This window comes from Pseudoliparis swirei, chromosome 6 (genome assembly GCF_029220125.1).
Source record: "Pseudoliparis swirei isolate HS2019 ecotype Mariana Trench chromosome 6, NWPU_hadal_v1, whole genome shotgun sequence".
In the NCBI taxonomy this organism is placed as follows: Eukaryota; Metazoa; Chordata; class Actinopteri; order Perciformes; family Liparidae; genus Pseudoliparis; species Pseudoliparis swirei.
This window is the reverse complement of record NC_079393.1, coordinates 30,210,847-30,233,336: the sequence shown is the minus strand read 5'-3', so window position 1 is coordinate 30,233,336 and position 22,490 is coordinate 30,210,847. Positions and strand designations below refer to the sequence as shown.

General features: G+C 41.6%; 2 protein-coding genes across 2 annotated transcripts; both read left to right on the top strand.

Annotated features, from left to right (window-relative positions):
* Nucleotides 1–343: 343 nt before the first annotated feature.
* LOC130195690 (dual specificity testis-specific protein kinase 2-like) lies at nucleotides 344–1,525 on the top strand. The gene is made up of 2 exons (XM_056417356.1): nucleotides 344–847; nucleotides 1,460–1,525. Exons 1-2 carry the CDS (start codon nucleotides 635–637, stop codon nucleotides 1,523–1,525), a joined length of 279 nt encoding a protein of 92 aa, XP_056273331.1. The 5' UTR covers nucleotides 344–634.
* A 9,747-nt stretch (nucleotides 1,526–11,272) lies between these two features.
* LOC130195689 (zinc phosphodiesterase ELAC protein 1-like) lies at nucleotides 11,273–13,102 on the top strand. Its single transcript, XM_056417355.1, has 3 exons — nucleotides 11,273–11,315; nucleotides 11,422–11,715; nucleotides 12,307–13,102. The coding sequence occupies exons 1-3, from the start codon at nucleotides 11,273–11,275 to the stop codon at nucleotides 12,786–12,788; spliced, it is 819 nt and encodes a 272-aa protein (XP_056273330.1). The 3' UTR covers nucleotides 12,789–13,102.
* The last annotated feature ends 9,388 nt before the right edge of the window (nucleotides 13,103–22,490 follow it).

The window sequence follows — 22,490 nt, the reverse complement described above, 5'->3', positions numbered from 1 at the left end:
TATTTGTATGCGTGTAACTCGCATAACTCAAAAAGTATTAAACCGAATCGCATGAAATTTGGTGGGATGATTGGTTATTATCCGGGGACCATTTGATTAGATTATGGGATCAATCGGGTCAAAGGTCTAGGTCATGAAAAGGTCAAAATCTTCTTTTTACCATAGCACGGTCAATTTTTATCCAATTGGCATTCAACTCAAGCCAACATGTTCATAATTCAATGCCCAATCTTGTGATATGCGAAGGTCTTTTGTGTGTGTGTGTGTGTGTGTCATTGTGCAGGGGGGGCAAAAAGGGGAGTGGTTTAAAAGAAAGAATACTTTAGAAATAATTCTAATAATGGAAAAACTGGAGCTTTGGAAGCCGTTGTGATTAGTTATATATATATTTATACTTATTACAAAGGTGATAACAGCCAGCCAGTCAGTGGATGGAGATACCCTACAGGACCACTGAGTCCTCCACTTGGGGTCTGAGTGAATTATTTCGTGCACTGGGCTCAGATCCTATTGAGCCAGCTGATAAGAGGCCCTTTCAAAGATCAGGCCTGTTGAAGACCACACGGACAACAGATGAGCTGCTGATGCCGCCTGCTCTGATATCAAACCTCACAGCGCCCTCTGGTGGCCATGCATGACACTGCACTCGCACTGTGATTCTCCTCCCGTCCAGAACTGTCTGATCCGGGTGACGTCTCGCGGTCGCGAGGCCCTGGTCACGGACTTCGGCCTGGCCCGGGAGGTGGTGGAGCCGCCGGTTAAAGACCCCGGCAGGAAGCTGTCACTGGTGGGCTCGGCCTTCTGGATGGCGCCAGAGATGCTGCGAGGGGAGCCGTACGACCGCAAGGTAACACACACACGCACACACACATACACGCACACACACACACACACACACACACACACACACACACACACACACACACCTACACACACACACACACACACACACACACACACACACACACACACACACACACACACACACACACACAATGTGGTACTACAAGCTCTAGTGGGGTAATATGGTACTACAAGCTCCTTAAGATATGATGGAGCATCACCAATCAAGGCTTTGTTGGTTAAGAGAAGAGTTTTATATGTTATTCTTGATTTTACAGGGAGCCAGAGCAGAGCAGCTAAGACAGGAGTCATGTGATCTCTGTTCTTGGTTTTAGTGAGAACACGAGCTGCAGCATTCTGGATCAACTGATCAATCAATTCATCTTAATATTCTTGATTAATCTATTTTCTTTGGTTGATAAGGTGCCTGAAAACATTGACAACTACTTTCTTCTGATCCCCTCAAACCTAAAGTGTATCCAGGTTCCAAACAATCCCCCCCCCCCCCCAACCCCCAAATGATCCATTTACTTTCACAGAAGACAGAAAGAAGCAGCAAGCGGATCTTTCTTGATCAAAACAGTTGTTACGCGTCTTCTTATTCATATGTGTTTAGTTCATGACAACGCGGCCCGTCCCTTTGTTCCAGGTGGATGTGTTCTCCTTGCATCGTGCTCTGTGAGGTTCTGGCGGATCTCTGCCGACCCAGAGATGCTCCCCAGGACACAGGTAGTGACCTCACATCGGTGTTATTAGACTTCATATCGATGGTGTGCCGTGTATTTCGCTGACTCAGGCTGCACTGGTAATATCAATGCATTGCTTTGTGTGTGATTTCAGGATAATGTATGTTATTGTGCAGTAGAAAGCCCATCTGAGTGTCCCAGACCTCACATTACTGAAGCACATAAACAACAGTGTGATGTGAAATTGAAGATAACAGCAACATTGCCACATGTTAGTAGCTTAGCCCTGTAAAACCCAAGCATAGAAATAATATCTAAATCTTTTTTTTTTTCAGTCAGATGATGTTGTAAGAGTCTTCTGATGCAGATAATGAAGGATTCATTTAAAAAAAAAAAAAATGTTGTAAGTTTTTAGGGAAATGTTGTATTATTGCAACGTTGGGCCTAGTTGGTAGCAGAATTTCAGCATTTGCTCTCCTTGCTGGTGGCATTCTGGAATGGAAACAATAGTTAGAGAATGTTCAAGTATAACTAATTCCAATGCCAATTAATCATATTCAGGCAATACACTCCACTGAAGGCACACAATACTGTCTGGCTAGCCTAATGTGCTCTCTACTTACATTTACAAAAGGAAAATACATCCCCCCCAGAACTCTTACATCCCCATATTCCAGAACATTTACACCTCTCCCTGAACAATGCATTATAAATGCAACCACCATATTCAGAACATTTACACCTCTCCTGAACAAGCATTATAAATGCAACCCCCACATTCCAGAACATTTACACCTCTCCCTGAACAATGCATTATAAATGCAACCACCGTATTCCAGAACATTTACACCTCTCCTGAACAATGCATTATAAATGAAACCCCACATTCCAAAACATTTACCCTCTCCCTGACCAATGCAAAATACATGCAACTCCCACATTCCAAAACATTTACAACTTGTCCCTGAACAACCATCCTCCAAAGCATTCTACACACATTATCTGGCTTGTGTAACAAGGAGATATTTGGGCAAACCAACAAAGTCCAGATAAAAAAAACAGTTGACTATATCTCACTGCGAACATAGAAATAACATAGGGTTTGGGTTACCCTAACCCATTTAGAATTATTCAAATATAGTCTAAACTTAAAATTACAACAAATAACCCTTTTGTAAAGAGTGAATCATCAAATACATTATATTTATCTTGTATCTGAACATCCGAGAAGTGGAATGTCTCCATGTAGTGTGCAAGGTGCTATTTTAGCTACCATTTTCACCAACGTTGTAAAATTACAACAATGACATAACAAGCTGAAAATCTAATGTGATGCATTAATTCCACAATAACTTAGTATTTACATGAACTACATATTCTAACAATCACCAAAAAAAATATTTCATGGAATTTACTTACTTCAATGTTGATATAACCAGTTGAATGAAACAAGGAGATGTGCTTCCGGGAAAGTTTGCAGGTAGAGTGAGTTCATGGCCTTATGGCCACACCTATATACACATTTACAATCCAATGGCATTGCAAGGCAACACAATAGGACCCATTGACTATGTAAATATGGTCTTTCCCCCAAAAACGTTTTTGCAAATGTGTTTTTTAGAGAGATAAAAGTGACGTTGTAATATTACAACGAGGGGTCTTACAGGGTGTTCAAATACTCAAAGCCACGTCCTTCTTCCACCAATGGAGCTGGCTCACGACTCACTATTAGGTCACATGACAACAAGCGGCGGTATATGTGGGCGGGGCTTTTGAAAGTGACATTCTCTGATGTGACGGTCCAAAAAGCTCCGGTAAAGTTGTAAGGATTATTATTTTATTTAAGGATGTAGAAGCAATAACGTGAGTTGGTGTCAGGCATCATACATTTTGAGTTATGACCCAACGGCGCGTCTGAGCCTTGTGTTTTGTTTGGTGTACTGTAAACGTGTTGTTCTGTGTTGTGAAAAAGACCCATAATTATTATATATATATAGAATTATGTTCCAATTATATTGTAATTATAACCCGTGTCTTCTAGGACTACGGGCTGGACGTGGAGGCCTTCAGGCAGCTGGTGGACGACTGTCCTCAGCGTCTCCTGGAGCTCGCCGCCAGCTGCTGCATGGTAGGTGGAAGTATGACAACACATGTGCAACGTGAATCAAAAGATATTAATGTTGGAAGACAAGTGATGGAGAACTACTTAAGATAGACATGTGTTTTTATCTTTTATGAGAAAGGAATGATGAGGTGTCTGTCCCTGCACTGTCGTTGTTGTGAAAGTTAAAGAATAAATTAAATACTAAATATTATAATTCATCATAAAAGATAAAACAGATCTATATCTGCCAATACATTAGTACGTCAAGTTGACCTTATATTTAGAGTTTTTTGTTTACATATATATATATAAAATAAAATGTATATATTTAAAAAGTAAATATATATATATATATATATATATACAGGACTGTCTCAGAAAATTAGAATATTGTGATAAAGTTCTTTATTTTCTGTAATGCAATTAAAAAAACAAATGTCATGCATTCTGGATTCATTACAAATCAACTGAAATATTGCAAGCCTTTTATTCTGATTTATTGCTGATTATGGCACAGCTTGAAAACTCAAATATCCTATCTCTAAATATTAGAATATCATGAAAAAAGTATACTAGTAGGTATTAAACAAATCACTGAATTGTCTAATTAACTCGAAACACCTGCAAGGGTTTCCTGAGCCTTGACAAACACTCAGCTGTTATAAATCTTTTTTTTAACTTGGTCTGAGGAAATATTAAATTTTATGAGATAGGATTTTAGAGTTTTCTTAAGCTGTAAGCCATAATCAACAATATTAAAAGAATAAAAGGCTTGCAATATTTCAGTTGATTTGTAATGAATCCAGAATGCATGACATTTTTGTTTTTTTAATTGCATTACAGAAAATAAAGAACTTTATCACAATATTCTAATTTTCTGAGACAGTCCTGTATATAAATATATGTACACAAAAAATAAAAATATAGAGTATATACAAATATATGTATATTTATATACATAAACAAATATATATATATATGTGTGTATGTATATATATATGTATGTAAATATAGATGTATACACTACCGTTCAAACGTTTGGGGTCATCCAGACAATTTCGTGTCTTCCATGAAAACTCACTTTTATTTCTCAAATGAATTGAAAATTGAATATAAAATATAGTCAAGACATTGACAAGGTTAGAAATAATGATTAATATTTGAAGTATTAATTTTGTTCTTCAAACTTCAAGCTCAAAGGAAGGCCAGTTGTATAGCTTATATCACCAGCATAACTGTTTTCAGCTGTGCTAACATAATTGCACAAGGGTTTTCTAATCAGATATTAGTCTTCTAAGGCGATTAGCAAACACAATGTACCATTAGAACACTGGAGTGATAGTTGATGAAATGGGCCTCTATACACCTCTGGAATATTTCATTAGAAACCAGACGTTTCCACCTAGAATAGTCATTACCACATTAACAATGTATAGTGTGTATTTTGATGAATTTAATGTTATCTTTATTGAAAAACAGTGCTTTTCTTTGAAAATAAAGATATTTCTATGTGACCCCAAACTTTTGAACGGAAGTGTAAGTGTATATATGTTCTGCAATGGCCAAGTCAATCACCTGACCTGAATCCAATGGAGCTGCATTTCACTTGCTGAAGACCAAACTGAAGGCAAATTGCCCAAGAAGCATCAGGAGGTGAAGACAGTGGCAGTCGAGGCCTGGCAGGCGTCACCAGGATGAAATCCAGCGTCTGGGCGTCTCTGGTTCCAGACTTCATGTCATTGACTGCAAAGGATTTCCAGCCAAGTATTAAAATTGACAATTACAATGATGATGATGTTAGTTTGTCCAATGACTTTTGATCCCTGAAGAAGGAGGCGCCATGTACAACATGTGTTGTAATTCCTGCACCGTTCATCTGATGTGGAGGTGAAGACCCTCACATTAAAGCTGAAGGTCTCTTAAAGCACATCTGGATTGTTTCATTCAAAATCCATTGTGGTGGTGTACAGAGCCAACATGATGAGGATTGTGTCAATGTCCAAATCGTTATGGTCCTGACTGTATGTATATATGTATATCTATCAGAACCAGCTATACATATTTTATAATTAAAAATCGAATCCGCAAAACTGTCATGCATCACATGATCGTGTTGAGAATGCAGCGTCAGTCAAAACCTCTCCTCTCCTCTCCTCTCCTCTCCTCTCCTCTCTCATCTCCTCTCCTCTCCTCTCCTCTTCCTCTCCTCTCCTCTCCTCTCCTCTCCTCTCCTCTCATCTCCTCTCCTCTCCTCTCCTCTCCTCTCCTCTCCTCTCATCTCCTCTCCTCTCCTCTCCTCTCCTCTCCTCTCCTCTTCCCTCCTCTCCTCTCCTCTCCTCCTCTTCCTCTCCTCTCCTCCTCTCCTCTCTCTCCTCTCCTCCTCCTCTCCTCTCCTCCTCTCCTCTCCTCTCTCCTCTCCTCTCCTCCTCCATCAGGTGGAGTCCTTCCGGCGGCCGGCGTTCACTGAGCTGCTGGATGAGTTGGAAGAAGTCTCAGAGAGTCTGGAGCCGCCGCCGCCATCCGACGCCACCGCGAGCTGAGTCGTCCGCCTCGGGGAAGAAAGAAGCCCCTTCCGTTCATCCGCAGGCCGGCCGCCGAGGGTAGGATTTGGTCCCCGTCCGGGGGAGAAGGAAGCTGGACTTGGACCCCCGAGGCCCTCTTGAGGCAGTGCTCTCCTCTCCTGCAGCCACACCCAACCTGAACTCGTCTGCACTGGAGGGGGGGGGGGGGAGTCTCCTGTCTTCTTGTGAACTCTGTGATGATCCGTAGTTTGACTCCCAGGAGGGAATGTACAGTGTTCCTGGTTTCTCTTCCGTCTGCTCTGTGTGTGATGATCTCATCCGCCCACGTGTTTTATGCCTCTCCTCTCTGCTCTCAAACAAACAAACAAACAAACAAATGTACATGGCTTCACATAAGACACATGACACACATGAAGAGGTCTAAAGTCGCCGTGTACACTAAAATCTATATCTGCTAATACATTAGTACTTCATGTTTACTTTATATTTTTATTTTGTTGTATAAATATATACATTTTTATATATATATATGTATACATATTTAATAAAAATATATATACAATTTAAAATATATATATATATATGTATATAATTTTTTTAATTATATATATATATTTACACAAATTAAAATATATATGTATGCAATTTTTTTTAAATATACAGTATATAAACATGATATGTATATTTATATTCGTTTGTATGAATGTATAAATGTGTGTATCAGAGATGAACAGAAAGCTCAAGTTATTTATTATATATGATGAAGTTATTATTATTCAGAGTCGTTGCAGTTACATGTTGCTGCAACACATCTGTTTGTCAGGAGCGAAGTTCGTCAAATCCCATTGTTTTGTTCTTACGTCTCAACAATGAAATCATAGAAACAAGAGGTCGCCTTCAACACATTAATGTCTTCAACTCTTCTTCTGGTTGTGTCATATTGTTGTCATTGTTCACACTGACTATGTGTGTAAATATTTTACGCCTTTGTTTTTGCTCCCAACTTATTAATTACGTTTCTTGGGATTTAAAGGTTCCATTCCTTTTTAAGTTGACCAGTTATTCACTATTTGATGCTTCTTGTTTCAGGCAGCTTGGTTTATATCTTATTAAATCATTCCACATTTGAATTCTCAAAATTCAGAGAGACAGAGCTATGAATATGATAAAACAGTAAATAGTAGATTCCTCCCCAAACAGACAAAACTGAAACACAGGCGTCCAGCAGGCATTTACATACAGAACAAATACTCACCAATGAGAATAAATACAACTAATCTAGGCGTAATTTAAGGTATTTAATCTTCTCAGTGTATAAATATGAATCTGCATTCAGGCGTCCGCTGTTTCACTTTTCACATTCTACCATTTTCATTTAATTTCCTGAAATAAAATCAAAGTTTCAGTCCCGTTTCATAGAAGTGCCAGTGTGTCATTTGTTGTGAGACTTCCTCCATTCACGTGTTAAAGTGAACAACACATTTAAAGTGAACAATACATTTATTCAAGAATAAATCATCAGCATTTGAAGGTGCAATGTGTAATGACTGTCAAATCTGCTCCAGGCAGACAGGGGGCAGCGTTTCCCCTCTGCTGCTGGGTTCACGCACTCTAATTTTAAAGTTTATATAAAAAGAATAACTACTGACAGCGTGAAAAGACGGCAAAAAAAAAAAGTAATATAACTGCTGAAACTCTAAGAAGCGATCAGAATAACGGCGCTATCTTGGCGTGTGACGTTCATGTGTTTTTACGACATACTCTACTGTGGCATGTCTTGTGACATTTCTACCACTTCACAAGGTTTCCTGCAGCTGGTAGCAGACGTGTAGAAGCAGCTTACGCCGGAGGATTCATGACTTCAGAGAGAAGATGAACCTGATCACAAGGATCACAACAAGTTTCATTTCAACACTTATTTCATTCAAATGGATAAATGTTTGGTTCTTTATGTGTGAATAAATAACTCTTTATGAGGAACATTGACTCACTCAAGTATATATATATATATTAGGGCTGTCAGCGTTAACGCGTTAATCTATGCGATTAATTTGGCCGCGATTAACGACTAAAAATATTTTTAAACGCAACTTTGTTGACTTCCGGTGTCATTGAAGTTGTTGCACTCCTCTGAGTGTCGAGACGCAGTCCGCCTTCCTCCCCGCCTGCTGCTCCATATTCACAGAGAAGCAGAGGGCGACGTGGTCGGTGACGCCGGGCGGAAGGTGCAGGTGACTTTTTTTTGTTGCTCCGCCCGATGCGCGCGCAGACACGCCGGCATGGAGCTCTGCGGCGAGACGGAGAGCCGAGAAGAGTGAACGACACTAGAGACAGAATGACATGCTGCTGTAGAGACGACCAACAACAGACGTTTAGTTTAATAAAAGAACAAAGACGGCTTTAAGAAAATAACCTTACATTACTTCTGCTGTAATCTGGCGCTATAGAGAAAATTACAGGGGGGCGGGGCCTCACCCTGATAGAATGGTGGGGGAAACACTGGGATGTGTCACATGCAAAAGCCTTTAAAAGATGAATTTACATGTTTTTGTAAAACCGAGAACATGAGCCCAGACTCCAGAGGGTTAACGTGACATATTTGTCAGTTTACCAAGGCCACTGGTTCTGCTGTTTATGTTAAAGATGACAGGACCAAAGGGGTCTCTAATACACCTTTTCTTACTAATCTGAAGAAACAATTTATCATCCACGATATTAAATACATCGCTGGCACTATGTAGCTCAGCGAAAGTTCAGACAGGAAGACATTGGGTACAGCTGGTTCATTCACAAGTCTTGCAGCGATTACTCCATTAGCTGATTGGGGGCGGGCCCGATGAATGAACCAACCATTTAGAGCCAGCCCAGTTGGGTAAGCCTATCACAGCGTCGTTGGTAACACTTTAAAGTTGTGTTCTCTGCTGCTGTCAGTTGTCGTTTCAGCTCGCGTCAGTTCGTCCCTCCTCCACCCCAGGCTCCTCCAATTGGCGTTGCGGCAACGCGTCTTCGACACCACCACCAGTGTCTGGACTCCATGGGGGATTCTGCATCTTGAGATATCAGCATCTCTACCCCTGGTTTATCCTACTTCAGGATGGAGTCCAATCGCCAAAAGACTTTGCACTATACTATTGTAATAAATGATTGTTAAACTCTAAATACCCGTCTCTCCGATTGAACTATAGGTAGGAGCCTCTTTGAAAACACAGCTCTGTGTGAAGTTTTGTCTTTAAAAAAAGAATACAATTAATCAAGTGTCTAAAATACAAGCTGTCTGAAGGGATTACTCGTTCATTTAGAAGATTTAGAAGAAAAAAAAACTTTGAATTGCGATTAATGAATTTCAAAATGTGCGATTAATTAGTTAATTTTTTTTAATCGATTGACAGCCCTAATATATATATATTATATTTATAAAGTATGATACTCTTTGTGTATCTCTGAGTGACATTCTGTAGGTGAAGGACAGGGGCCCCTGGGCACTTTGGCCCCTGACCCTGTGGCCCCTGACCCCTTGGTCCCTGACCCTTTGACCTCTGACCCTTTGGCCCCTGACCTTTTGGGCCTCTAAAACTTTGGCCCCTGACCATGTGGCCCTTGACCCTCTGACCATTTGGCCTCTGAACCTTTGGCCCCCGACCATTTGGCCCTTGACCCATTGGGCCTCTGACCATTTGGCCCCTGACCCTTTTAGCCCCTGACCCTGTGGCCCCTGACCCTCTGGTCCTTGACACTTTGGCCCCTGACCCTGTGGCCCCTGACCCTTTGGCCTGTGGCCCCTGGCTCTGTCCCATAGGCCTGTTCAGTAATCCATCAGCAGCATGAAGCCAGACAAGTGTCATGATTGTATATCAGGTATAATTAAAATCCTTGAGGTCCAGTTAGAGAGAGTTTCCTCACTAAAGGTCAGAACATCAATGTCAGATATGCGCTCTATGATTTTGTGCCATATGCATTGAAGTAGCCAACAGTTGTATTAACGCGTGTCTGTAGTAAACAACTGACTGTCAAGTTAAATAAAGAAAACTAAACTGAATAACATCTACAACATATTTAATATTACAGATTTCCAATTGAACTGTATTAATTATGAATAATAAATACATTATCTTCTGTTATTTAAAATAAAATAAAGGTTGGATTTAAAACAGAAAAGTTTGGAAAAATGTGACTTTAAATAAAGGACTTTATTTTATAAAAATATTGAACTGAATTGTCCTGCAGCTTTAAATTCAGTTTCTTCAGGCGTCAAGCGATGTCAATCAAAAGAGCCAAGATATTATATTCTTGTTCTCTGAAAGGAGAAATGTGTGTGCAGGGACTCCATCTGGTTATGAAACCATTTGTTTCAGCTCATTTCTCTCTGTTCATCAGTGATCATCAGTTAATTCATGTTACATTAAGATCATATTGGGCTCTTATATTTATTTATAATCATACCTGCAAACTCATGCGGGGTGAAAAAGGTGACAACGGGGGGGGGGGGGGCAGGTGACTTTTTTTTTTTTTTTTTCACCACACCACATCCACGTTGTTTGAAGCCTCAAAGCTTTTAGAACCACAACTAAAAGTTGCTCTTATTTACCTCCCATACACACATTCAAATCACTTTATTTTATTACACCAAACTCCACCCTGAACGCCAAAGTATTCAATTCAATTCGGTTTATTTGTAGAGCCCAATTTCACAAATTACGAATTTGTCTCAGAGTGCTTTACAATCTGTACACGTAGACATCCCTGACCTTTGACCTTTGACCTCACACCGGATCAGGAACAACTCCCAAATAACCCTTCAGGGGGAAAAAGGGAAGAACCCTTGAGGAGAGAACAGAGGAGGATCCCTCTCCAGGATGGACAGAACAATAGACGTCATGTGACCAGAAGGAATCATTAGTTAGAACACATTCAATGAATATGACAGAGTGGATGAATAGTTGGTCGGCATATTCCACGATGGAGACCTCCACGATCCACCAGGCAGATGGAGGTAGAGGAGGAGTGGGCGGAGTCTCAACAGTGGGCGGAGTCTCAACAGTGGGCGGAGTCTCAACAGGCCAGTGGCGTAGTCGGTAGCAGGAATTCCAGGACCCAGACCTCGCTGCTCCATCAGGCGGATGGATCTGTGCCGTCTCATCGGGTCCGGTGCCCCCATGAGACGTGAAGTCACAGGGACTCCGGGGGTGCCGGGGGCGTCGGCCTATCGCATCGTTTTTGCAAAACGTCTCCAAATGTCAACGAAGTAAATCTGTGGCGTGACTCCCAGTAATTCATCTGAACTTGTTTGAAAGTCGGTCCCGGTGTTCTTCGCCCAGCGCGTCATCCTCTCGATGTCCGGCGTGTCTTCAGGTGACCGCGGCGCGCGGCCCTCCGCACCCACAGGAGCAGCCGGGCCGGACCGTGGTCCTGGACGCCTCCAGCGACTCCTACCTCCTCTTTGAGGACCGGAGGTTCGTGGTCAAGGCCTTCAGGCTGTTCCACCGCATCCCCTCCTTCGGGTTTTGCATTAAGGAGCACGATCGACCCGGGAGACTGAAGACTGAGCTCCTGAAGGAACTAGGTACGTCTTCAATGCTCCTGGTGTCTGCGTGGCACAGCTGCAGGGAGGATGACTGACGCGGAAATCTCCTTTAAGACATGTTTCTGAATATGTTTGTTATTGACATGTAGACTAAGACATGTTTCTGAATATGTTTTTATTGACATGTATACGAAGACATGTTTCTGAATATGTTTTTAATTGACATGTTTTACTAAGACACGTTTCTGAATATGTTTTTATTGACATGTAGACTAAGACATGTTTCTGAATATGTTTTTTATTGACATGTTTCTGAATATGTTTTTTATTGACATGTAGACGAAGACATGTTTCTGAATATGTTTTTATTGACATGTAGACTAAGACATGTTTCTGAATATGTTTTTTGTTGCATATGACATTGTGTATGACTGACTGACTTTTGCTTGACGTACTATACGAAAGCTTTTTCTATTTCCTTTTTTACGTCACCCAAATTTAGATCTGATGTACACAAGACTCACCCACTCTGACACAAGATGCTATTACAGAGAGTGAATCCTCCAAATGGTGTGTGTGGATATTTGTGAATTAACACTGTGTGTGTGTGTGTGTGTGTGTGTGTCCCAGGCCTGAAACCGGGTCCGCTTTATGCGCAGCTGAAAGCCGGCAAGCCAGTAACGCTGGCCAGCGGCCGCGTGGTTCTGTCCAGCGAGGTGCTGGAAGAGGCCATTCCGGGTCGTAAAGTCTGCGTCTTCGGCGACTGCAGCTCGGCCGTGGGCGACGGCGCGCTGAGGCTGTGCGGCGGGGCGGACGTCCTGGTCCACGAGGCCACGCTCGGGGACGAGCACCGAGCCAAAGCGGAGGACCGCGGACACAGTACGCCCGGGATGGCGGCCGCGGTGGCCCGGGCCTGCCGCGCGCGGAGGCTGGTGCTGACCCACTTCAGCCAGAGGTACAAACCCGGCCCCTCGCACCAGGACGGGGACGAGGACGACGTGGCGGAGCTCAAGCGGCAGGCGGAGCGCGCGCTGCAGGACAGCGGCGTGGAAGTGACCTTGGCCGAGGACTTTCTCACTCTGCCCGTTCCGCTCAGACGACCACACCAGTGAATTGTGTTTGTGTCGACGGTCTCGGTTCACACGCGGTGCCATGAGACTGGCGCTGGTCAAAGTCCACGAGTCTGAGCACTTTTAGGACTCGTGCTCACTCTCGACGGCGGTGACGATGCCTGATCTGTTTCAGCCTCAGCACCGTCGCTCCGACAATTAGGACGTTTGAACATCTGTCGGATTCCATGATGCCTGACCATTATACTGACTGTTATACAACAATGCATTGATTAGTAATTATCCAAATGGGTCTCCATTGACCCCCCCCAAAAAAAAGACCACATTTTAATCTAATTTATTCAGTAGAAAGTCTCTAAATAGAATATAGCATGAACACGGTTTCGGTCCGTCTTGTTTTCTCCAAGTAAACATCTGTGCTGTGATGATGAAGAACATGCAGGTGAACCTGTTCATGGACCTGTACTCAAGGTATTTAAGGACAACAGAACATGTTTCATGATTTTTAACAAAAAGGGAAGAAAAAAATACCTCATTGGTTTATGTAAAATTCTTAGAATAAAAATTGCTTCTTGATCAATTCTCATTGTTACATTTTTCACTGTCTATCTGGATATATTTTCTATGTTTTTATTCACAAGGTTCCAGAACATGACTGCTGACTTTTTTCCTGCTACTTCTAATATCTATATAGATATATAAATGTGTATTTTTATATATATGAATATAACATTTTGTTATCCTCATCATACTGAATCTATAAAGCCCAAAATCACACATTTGCCTTAGAGGGCTTTACTTTATACCTTTCTTGATTTCTTTATGGACATGCTATGACTTTCCAATTTCAACTACACTTAACTGACTTATGCCATTACAATTTTTATGGCAAACTATAGAATTAACTTTTTGACCTTAAATACAAACTTCCAATCTGATTCCAAAGTAATGGTATGAATAATCACGTAGCAGGTTGTTTACTTCTATGAATCTCTTGTCGATAAAGAACATGCGGTCGTCTCTGCACCTTTTCCAGAGCTTTATTTCTGGATCTGTACACAAGGTATTAAAGTACAACAGAAATACAAAATAATGTTTAACCAAAACAAAAAAAAACTCAATGCTTATGTACAATTCTTATAAACAATAAAGAGCTTTTTGAACATTTCTCAGTGAAGTTGTTGATTGTCTATATTTCTGGATATACACTTTAAAGTTTTTTATTCACAAAAAGGTGTTTTCAAAGGACTCGAGTTCTCTTTTCCAAAACCACAACTGCTATTTGTTTTTCCTTTTTAAACTTCAAAACACAATACAAAATATAAAATAAATTTGTTTGGTGCTTTCTTGCACACACACGTCTCATACCAGAGATATCAATAAAATATCACATTTTTGAGAGTTCACAGGGTGGTGAAAAACCTACTTCTACTACTTAATGGCCTTTACATTCTGACAGTTTTCTGAGTCTTTGTACAAACCACAGGTGAAATAAATATCACTGCACTGCTAAAGCTACACGAGCTTTGAGGACCTACTGCATGATGCACATTGCATTAAAAAGAGAAACTAGCTCTCCACACACTAAGAGCAGCAGCCATCCCTTTAGCGTCAAGACAAATATAGATATGAAAAGAAAAGAAGAGAAGGATACACATCTTTAGACATGGCTTCAAGTTTTGAAGGCAAAATTGCAACATTGAGTAATATCAATAAGTCTTCAGGTAAAACCGTTTTCAGTGGTTACCACTGGGGGGGGGACACGGCTGGCATGCGTGTTTCAGCCGTGTCCGAGGGGGGGCGTGACTTTCCAAAGAGAGAAACTCAATTCAAACACCAAGTCAACTGATAAAATGCACAAAAAAACAAATATCTGTACATATCTACAAATTATTGCCTTTTGACAAGGAATCAAAATTAAAACCTTTGTATCGACATAGATTCACAAGTATAAGAGGTGAGTTCATAAACTTTTTAAAGGCTATTTGCTAATTATTTACATGAAATGCAGAAGTGAATATCTCCTCCGATGCTGGGCCAGGAAAATTAAGTAGTAATGGTTTCCGAAGCGTGAATCGGTCTGTAACCACGTCATGGTAAATGACTACATCGATAGACAAGACACATGATGTACCCCTGAAACAAACTAGTCATAGCACAATGCATAGATAAATTAAGTAAACACGACTACTGCATCCTATCGACCCGAAAAACCTTTGAAAATTCACAATTCTGGACTTCAGTCAAGAGAAAACCTCCATTTCTGCTACTACTCCGAGAAACTGTTGACTAGATCACACGAGGCCTCCTGGAGGCAGATCCAACACAAGATCCAAGTGGCTTTAAATAAGAGATAATACTGCTAACAGCTTGCTAAGTGGGCTGAACATGGCATGATTTGATTTAAGAGCATATTCTGACACATGTTTACGACAAATAAAAGAGAGTTGGACTAAATGGGATAACAATGACTAAACAAGCAGACCAACCGAAGACGAGCTTTAAGGAGAACCTTTGAGGCCAGATGAAGAGGAAGATCATCTCCGTGCTCTTCACACACGCTCTAGCAAAGTGGACTTGGGGGGCGACCAGCAACCATTTGCACCGGCCCGGTTACTAAAAAGTACCTGTAAACAAAACTTGAAGTGTAAAAAGTACCACTTCAAAACAACAAAGACGAGCAACTCAAGACTGAGAATAGAGGCAGAAAAGTGAGCCAGTTTTGGCAGATGAACAGAACGGCAGGACAAGGTGCGGTCGCTCCAAGACGAGAGGAAGGGCGCCGCAGCTCACGCCTGGCCTCCGCCTGACGTGACACATCTCAGGACCGCCAAACGGGAAGAAAATAAATGGCTATCGACTCTTGAGAGAAATCAAGACTTTAGTTCTATATGATAGACATCACTGATGTCATAGGACACAAACAAATTGAAAACAAACAAGTAAATATATAGACACATCTATCATATTTCTTGAACAAAGTGGATTCTCCAGTGAGGTCAGTCTTCTGTCCAGGTGGGATGAGGGAAGAGACGATCACTCGGACTGAAGTGCTGCGGTGTGCTGTGTGTGGTGCCGCGTGAGCTCCCAGAAACCCGTGGGGCTCGCCGCCGCCAAGCTCCCAAAGTCTGACGGACACCGCCATTTTGGCACCGGTGATCCGGGTGGTGCGTCGCTGTCCGTCGGGGTTGAAGTCCACGGCGAGGTTCCCCGCCGACCAGCGTCGCTGATGAAGGAGTCGGCAGCGCCATCTGGAGTCTCTTGAGGGCCGCCGCAGTCCTTGTTGACGACGCCTCGAGCGGGCCGAGGTCGGAGCGGTAGAAGCCGGCGTCGAGCATGCCGAGTCAGCCGGGGTCGATGGAGAGGAAGCCGAGGGCCTCGGCGTGGCTCAGGGACCCGGTGGAGGCCTTCCATCGGAGGGAAACCGTAGGCGTCGATGCAGCCGACCTCGGCAGGGTTGCACACCGTGGCGACCGTGTTGCTCAGCGCTGCAACGAGACGGGACAGCGTTGAGTCTCTGGAGCTGGAGGAACACGAGCCGACAGGCGCTGCTCCCCCGGGTCACTACAGGGTCCACCACATGTCCACCAGTGGATTCACACCACTTGAAACCAAATGTCCATGACCAAACTGACATCTCGGTGTATACATGAACATTTTTTGAAAATGAAGTATTCAAACAAGGAGAATTACAAAGCATACAAAACACCTTCAATGAAACAAGTGAATGAGAGACAAAAGATTTGCGCTTTCTCTCGTAGTTTTTTAATCTCCACGGTCTCTGAAAATGAGACTCTGGTTTTCGACTCTGTGAAGGACGGAGAGTCTGTCCATTCTTGGCTGAAGACTCTGGGTTGAGCCGTCCACAGTTCCCGTATTTATTGTTTATTCACACACGTGAAATAACGACTCTGACTCACAGACACCTCAGACTGTTGGGTCTCTCTTCTGTGTGTGTGTGTGTGTGTGTGTGTGTGTATCACACTCGAGTCAAAGGCGAGGCTTATCAAAATACACATCTGGATGAGTAGCATCACAGTGTGCACCGCTTGGTGCGCTTCCTGGACTGCCTAGTTAAAGATGTCGGCACACAGACAACAGCGTCTGGGTCTGGACTCGACCCGCGCTCCGCTTGTTAGTGACCCCTGCCATAAAGTCATAAAAAGGTCATTGTATAGTCAATACAAATATGCTTTAAACGAGAAATAACCGCTTCAGGTAGGACTATGCCTCTGCGAACCAGTCTCGTTACAGTTAACACGTCAGTCCTGGACGTCATCATTTCATCAATTATGTGAAATTGTTATTATTACCATCGCATTGAGAATGCGGAAGGTTTTGTGTTGATCGCCGTGTATTTATTTATTTATTTATTTATTTGTATGCGTGTAACTCGCATAACTCAAAAAGTATTAAACCGAATCGCATGAAATTTGGTGGGATGATTGGTTATTATCCGGGGACCATTTGATTAGATTTTGGGATCAATCGGGTCAAAGGTCAAGGTCATGAAAAGGTCAAAATCTTCTTTTTACCATAGCACGGTCAATTTTTATCCAATTGGCATGCAACTCAAGCCAACATGTTCATAATTCAATGCCCAATCTTGTGATATGCGAAGGTCTTTTGTGTGTGTGTGTGTGTGTGTGTAAGTGTCATTGTGCAGGGGGGGGCAAAAAGGGGAGTGGTTTAAAAGAAAGAATACTTTAGAAATAATTCTAATAATGGAAAAACTGGAGCTTTGGAAGCCTTTGTGATTAGTTATATATATATTTATACTTATTACAAAGGTGATAACAGCCAGCCAGTCAGTGGATGGAGATACCCTACAGGACCACTGAGTCCTCCACTTGGGCTCTGAGTGAATTATTTCGTGCACTGGGCTCAGATCCTATTGAGCCAGCTGATAAGAGGCCCTTTCAAAGATCAGGCCTGTTGAAGACCACACGGACAACAGATGAGCTGCTGATGCCGCCTGCTCTGATATCAAACCTCACAGCGCCCTCTGGTGGCCATGCATGACACTGCACTCGCACTGTGATTCTCCTCCCGTCCAGAACTGTCTGATCCGGGTGACGTCTCGCGGTCGCGAGGCCCTGGTCACGGACTTGGCCTGGCCCGGGAGGTGGTGGAGCACCGGTTAAAGACCCGCAGGAAGCTGTCACTGGTGGGCTCGGCCTTCTGGATGGCGCCAGAGATGCTGCGAGGGAGCGCGACCTGGTAACACACACGCACACACATACACACACACACACACACACACACACACACACACACACACACACACACACACACCTACACACACACACACACCTACACACACACACACACACACACACACACACACACACACAATATGGTACTACAAGCTCTCTAGTGGGGCAATATGGTACTACAAGCTCCTTAAGATATGATGGAGCATCACCAATCAAGGCTTTGTAGGTTAAGAGAAGAGTTTTAAATGTTATTCTTGATTTTACAGGGAGCCAGAGCAGAGCAGCTAAGACAGGAGTCATGTGATCTCTGTTCTTGGTTTTAGTGAGAACACGAGCTGCAGCATTCTGGATCAACTGATCAATCAATTCATCTTAATATTCTTGATTAATCTATTTTTTCTTTGGTTGATAAGGTGCCTGAAAACATTGACAACTACTTTCTTCTGATCCCCTCAAACCTAAAGTGTATCCAGGTTCCAAACAATCCCCCCCCCCCCCCCAAACCCCCAAATGATCCATTTACTTTCACAGAAGACAGAAAGAAGCAGCAAACGGATCTTTCTTGATCAAAACAGTTGTTACGCGTCTTCTTATTCATATGTGTTCTAGTTCATGACAACGCGGCCCGTCCCTTGTTCCAGGTGGATGTGTTCTCCTTGACATCGTGCTCTGTGAGGTTCTGGCCCGGATCTCTGCCGACCCAGAGATGCTCCCCAGGACACAGGTAGTGACCTCACATCGGTGTTATTAGACTTCATATCGATGGTGTGCCGTGTATTTCGCTGACTCAGGCTGCACTGGTAATATCAATGCATTGCTTTGTGTGTGATTTCAGGATAATGTATGTTATTGTGCAGTAGAAAGCCCATCTGAGTGTCCCAGACCTCACATTACTTAAGCACATAAACAACAGTGTGATGTGAAATTGAAGATAACAGCAACATTGCCACATGTTAGTAGCTTAGCCCTGTAAAACCCAAGCATAGAAATAATATCTAAATCTTTTTTTTTTTCAGTCAGATGATGTTGTAAGAGTCTTCTGATGCAGATAATGAAGGATTCATTTAAAAAAAAAAATGTTGTAAGTTTTTAGGGAAATGTTGTATTATTGCAACGTTGGGCCTAGTTGGTAGCAGAATTTCAGCATTTGCTCTCCTTGCTGGTGGCATTCTGGAATGGAAACAATAGTTAGAGAATGTTCAAGTATAACTAATTCCAATGCAAATTAATCATATTCAGGCAATACACTCCACTGAAGGCACACAATACTGTCTGGCTAGCCTAATGTGCTCTCTACTTACATTTACAAAAGGAAAATACATCCCCCCCAGAACTCTTACATCCCCATATTCCAGAACATTTACACCTCTCCCTGAACAATGCATTATAAATGCAACCACCATATTCCAGAACATTTACACCTCTCCTGAACAAGCATTATAAATGCAACCACATTCCAGAACATTTACACCTCTCCCTGAACAATGCATTATAAATGCAACCACCATATTCCAGAACATTTACACCTCTCCCTGAACAATGCATTATAAATGAAACCCCCACATTCCAAAACATTTACCCTCTCCCTGACCAATGCAAAATACATGCAACTCCCACATTCCAAAACATTTACAACTTGTCCCTGAACAACCATCCTCCAAAGCATTCTACACACATTATCTGGCTTGTGTAACAAGGAGATATTTGGGCAAACCAACAAAGTCCAGATTTTAAAAAACAGTTGACTATATCTCACTGAACATAGAAATAACATAGGGTTTGGGTTACCTAACCCATTTAGAATTATTCAAATATGGTCTAAACTTAAAATTATAACAAATAACCCTTTTGTAAAGTGTGAATCATCAAATACATTATATTTATCCTGTATCTGAACATCCGAGAAGTGGAATGTCTCCATGTAGTGTGCAAGGTGCACCTGCTATTTTAGCTACCATTTTCACCCAACGTTGTAAAATTACAACAATGACATAACAAGCTGAAAATCTAATGTGATGCATTAATTCCACAATAACTTAGTATTTACATGAACTACATATTCTAACAATCACCAAAAAAAATATTTCATGGAATTTACTTTCTTCAATGTTGATATAACCAGTTGAATGAAACAAGGAGATGTGCTTCTGGGAAAGTTTGCAGGTAGAGTGAGTTCATGCCCTTATGGCCACACCTATATACACATTTACAATCCAATGGCATTGCAAGGCAAGACAATAGGACCTATTGACTATGTAAATATGGTCTTTCCCCCAAAAACGTTTTTGCAAATGTGTTTTTTAGAGAGATAAAAGTGACGTTGTAATATTACAACGAGGGGTCTTACAGGGTGTTCAAATACTCAAAGCCACGTCCTTCTTCCACCAATGGAGCTGGCTCACGACTCACTATTAGGTCACATGACAACAAGCGGCGGTATATGTGGGCGGGGCTTTTGAAAGTGACATTCTCTGATGTGACGGTCCAAAAAGCTCAGTAAAGTTGTGAGGATTATTATTTTCTTTAAGGACGAAGCAATAACGCATGAAGATTTCGTATTGAGTTGGTGTCAGGCGTCATACATTTTGAGTTATGACCCAACGTCTGAGCCTTGTGTTTTGTGTGGGTAAGCGTGTTGTTCTGTGTTGTGAAAAAGACCCATAATTATTATATATATATAATTATGTTACAATTATATTGTAATTATAACCCGTGTCTTCTAGGACTACGGGCTGGACGTGGAGGCCTTCAGGCAGCTGGTGGACGACTGTCCTCAGCGTCTCCTGGAGCTCGCCGCCAGCTGCTGCATGGTAGGTGGAAGTATGACAACACATGTGCAACGTGAATCAAAAGATATTAATGTTGGAAGACAAGTGATGGAGAACTACTAAAGATAGACATGTGTTTTAATCTTTTATGAGAAAGGAATGATGAGGTGTCTGTCCCTGCACTGTCGTTGTTGTGAAAGTTAAAGAATAAATTAAATACTAAATATTATAATTCATCATAAAAGATAAAACACATCTATATCTGCCAATACATTAGTACGTCATGTTGACCTTATATTTAGAGTTTTTTGTATATATATATATATAAAATAAAATGTATATATTTAAAAAGTATATATATAAATATATATATATATATATATATATATTTACACACAAAATTAAAATATAGAGTATATACAAATATATGTATTTATATACATAAACAAAACAAAATATATATATATATATATAATATGTGTATATGTATATATATGTATGTAAATATAGATGTATACACTACCGTTCAAAAGTTTGGGGTCATCCAGACAATTTCGTGTCTTCCATGAAAACTCACTTTTACTTATCAAATGAATTGAAAATTGAATAGAAAATATAGTCAAGACATTGACAAGGTTAGAAATAATGATTAATATTTGAAGTATTAATTTTGTTCTTCAAACTTCAAGCTCAAAGGAAGGCCAGTTGTATAGCTTATATCACCAGCATAACTGTTTTCAGCTGTGCTAACATAATTGCACAAGGGTTTTCTAATCAGATATTAGTCTTCTAAGGCGATTAGCAAACACAATGTACCATTAGAACACTGGTGTGATAGTTGATGGAAATGGGCCTCTATACACCTCTGGAGATATTTCATTAGAAACCAGACGTTTCCACCTAGAATAGTCATTTTCCACATTAACAATGTATAGAGTGTATTTTTGATTAATGTTATCTTTATTGAAAAAACAGTGCTTGTCTTTGAAAAATAAAGACATTTCTAAGTGACCCCAAACTTTTGAACGGTAGTGTAAGTGTATATATGTTCTGCAATGGCCAAGTCAATCACCTGACCTGAATCCAATGGAGCTGCATTTCACTTGCTGAAGACCAAACTGAAGGCAAAATGCCCCAAGAAGCATCAGGAGGTGAAGACAGTGGCAGTCGAGGCCTGGCAGAGCGTCACCAGGGATGAAATCCAGCGTCTGGAGACGTCTCTGGTTCCAGACTTCATGTCATTGACTGCAAAGGATTTCCAGCCAAGTCTTAAAATGGACAATTACAATGATGATGATGTTAGTTTGTCCAATGACTTTTGATCCCTTAAGAAGGAGGCGCCATGTACAACATGTGTTGTAATCCCTGCACCGTTCATCTGATGTGGAGGTAAAGACCCTCACATTAAAGCTGAAGGTCTCTTAAAGCACATCTGGATTGTTTCATTCAAAACCCATTGTGGTGGTGTACAGAGCCAACATGATGAGGATTGTGTCAATGTCCAAATCGTTATGGTCCTGACTGTATGTATATATGTATATCTATCAGAACCAGCTATACATATTTTATAATAAAAAAAATCGAATCCGCAAAACTGTCATGCATCACATGATCGTGTTGAGAATGCAGCGTCAGTCAAAACCTCTCCTCTCCTCTCTTCTCCTCTCCTCTTCCCTCTCCTCTCCTCTCCTCTCCTCTCTTCTCCTCTCCTCCTCTCCTCTCCTCTCCTCTCTCTCCTCTCCTCTCCTCTCCTCTCCTCT

Coding starts and splice junctions, on each gene's coding strand:
- LOC130195690 (XM_056417356.1), top strand. CDS start 635: ATGACACTGCACTCGCACTGTGATTCTCCTCCCGTCCAGAACTGTCTG. Junction 848..1,459: donor GGGAGCCGTACGACCGCAAG/GTAACACACACA, acceptor ATATGTGTTTAG/TTCATGACAACGCGGCCCGT.
- LOC130195689 (XM_056417355.1), top strand. CDS start 11,273: ATGGATCTGTGCCGTCTCATCGGGTCCGGTGCCCCCATGAGAC. Junction 11,316..11,421: donor GTCCGGTGCCCCCATGAGAC/GTGAAGTCACAG, acceptor CGTGACTCCCAG/TAATTCATCTGAACTTGTTT. Junction 11,716..12,306: donor TGAGCTCCTGAAGGAACTAG/GTACGTCTTCAA, acceptor TGTGTGTCCCAG/GCCTGAAACCGGGTCCGCTT.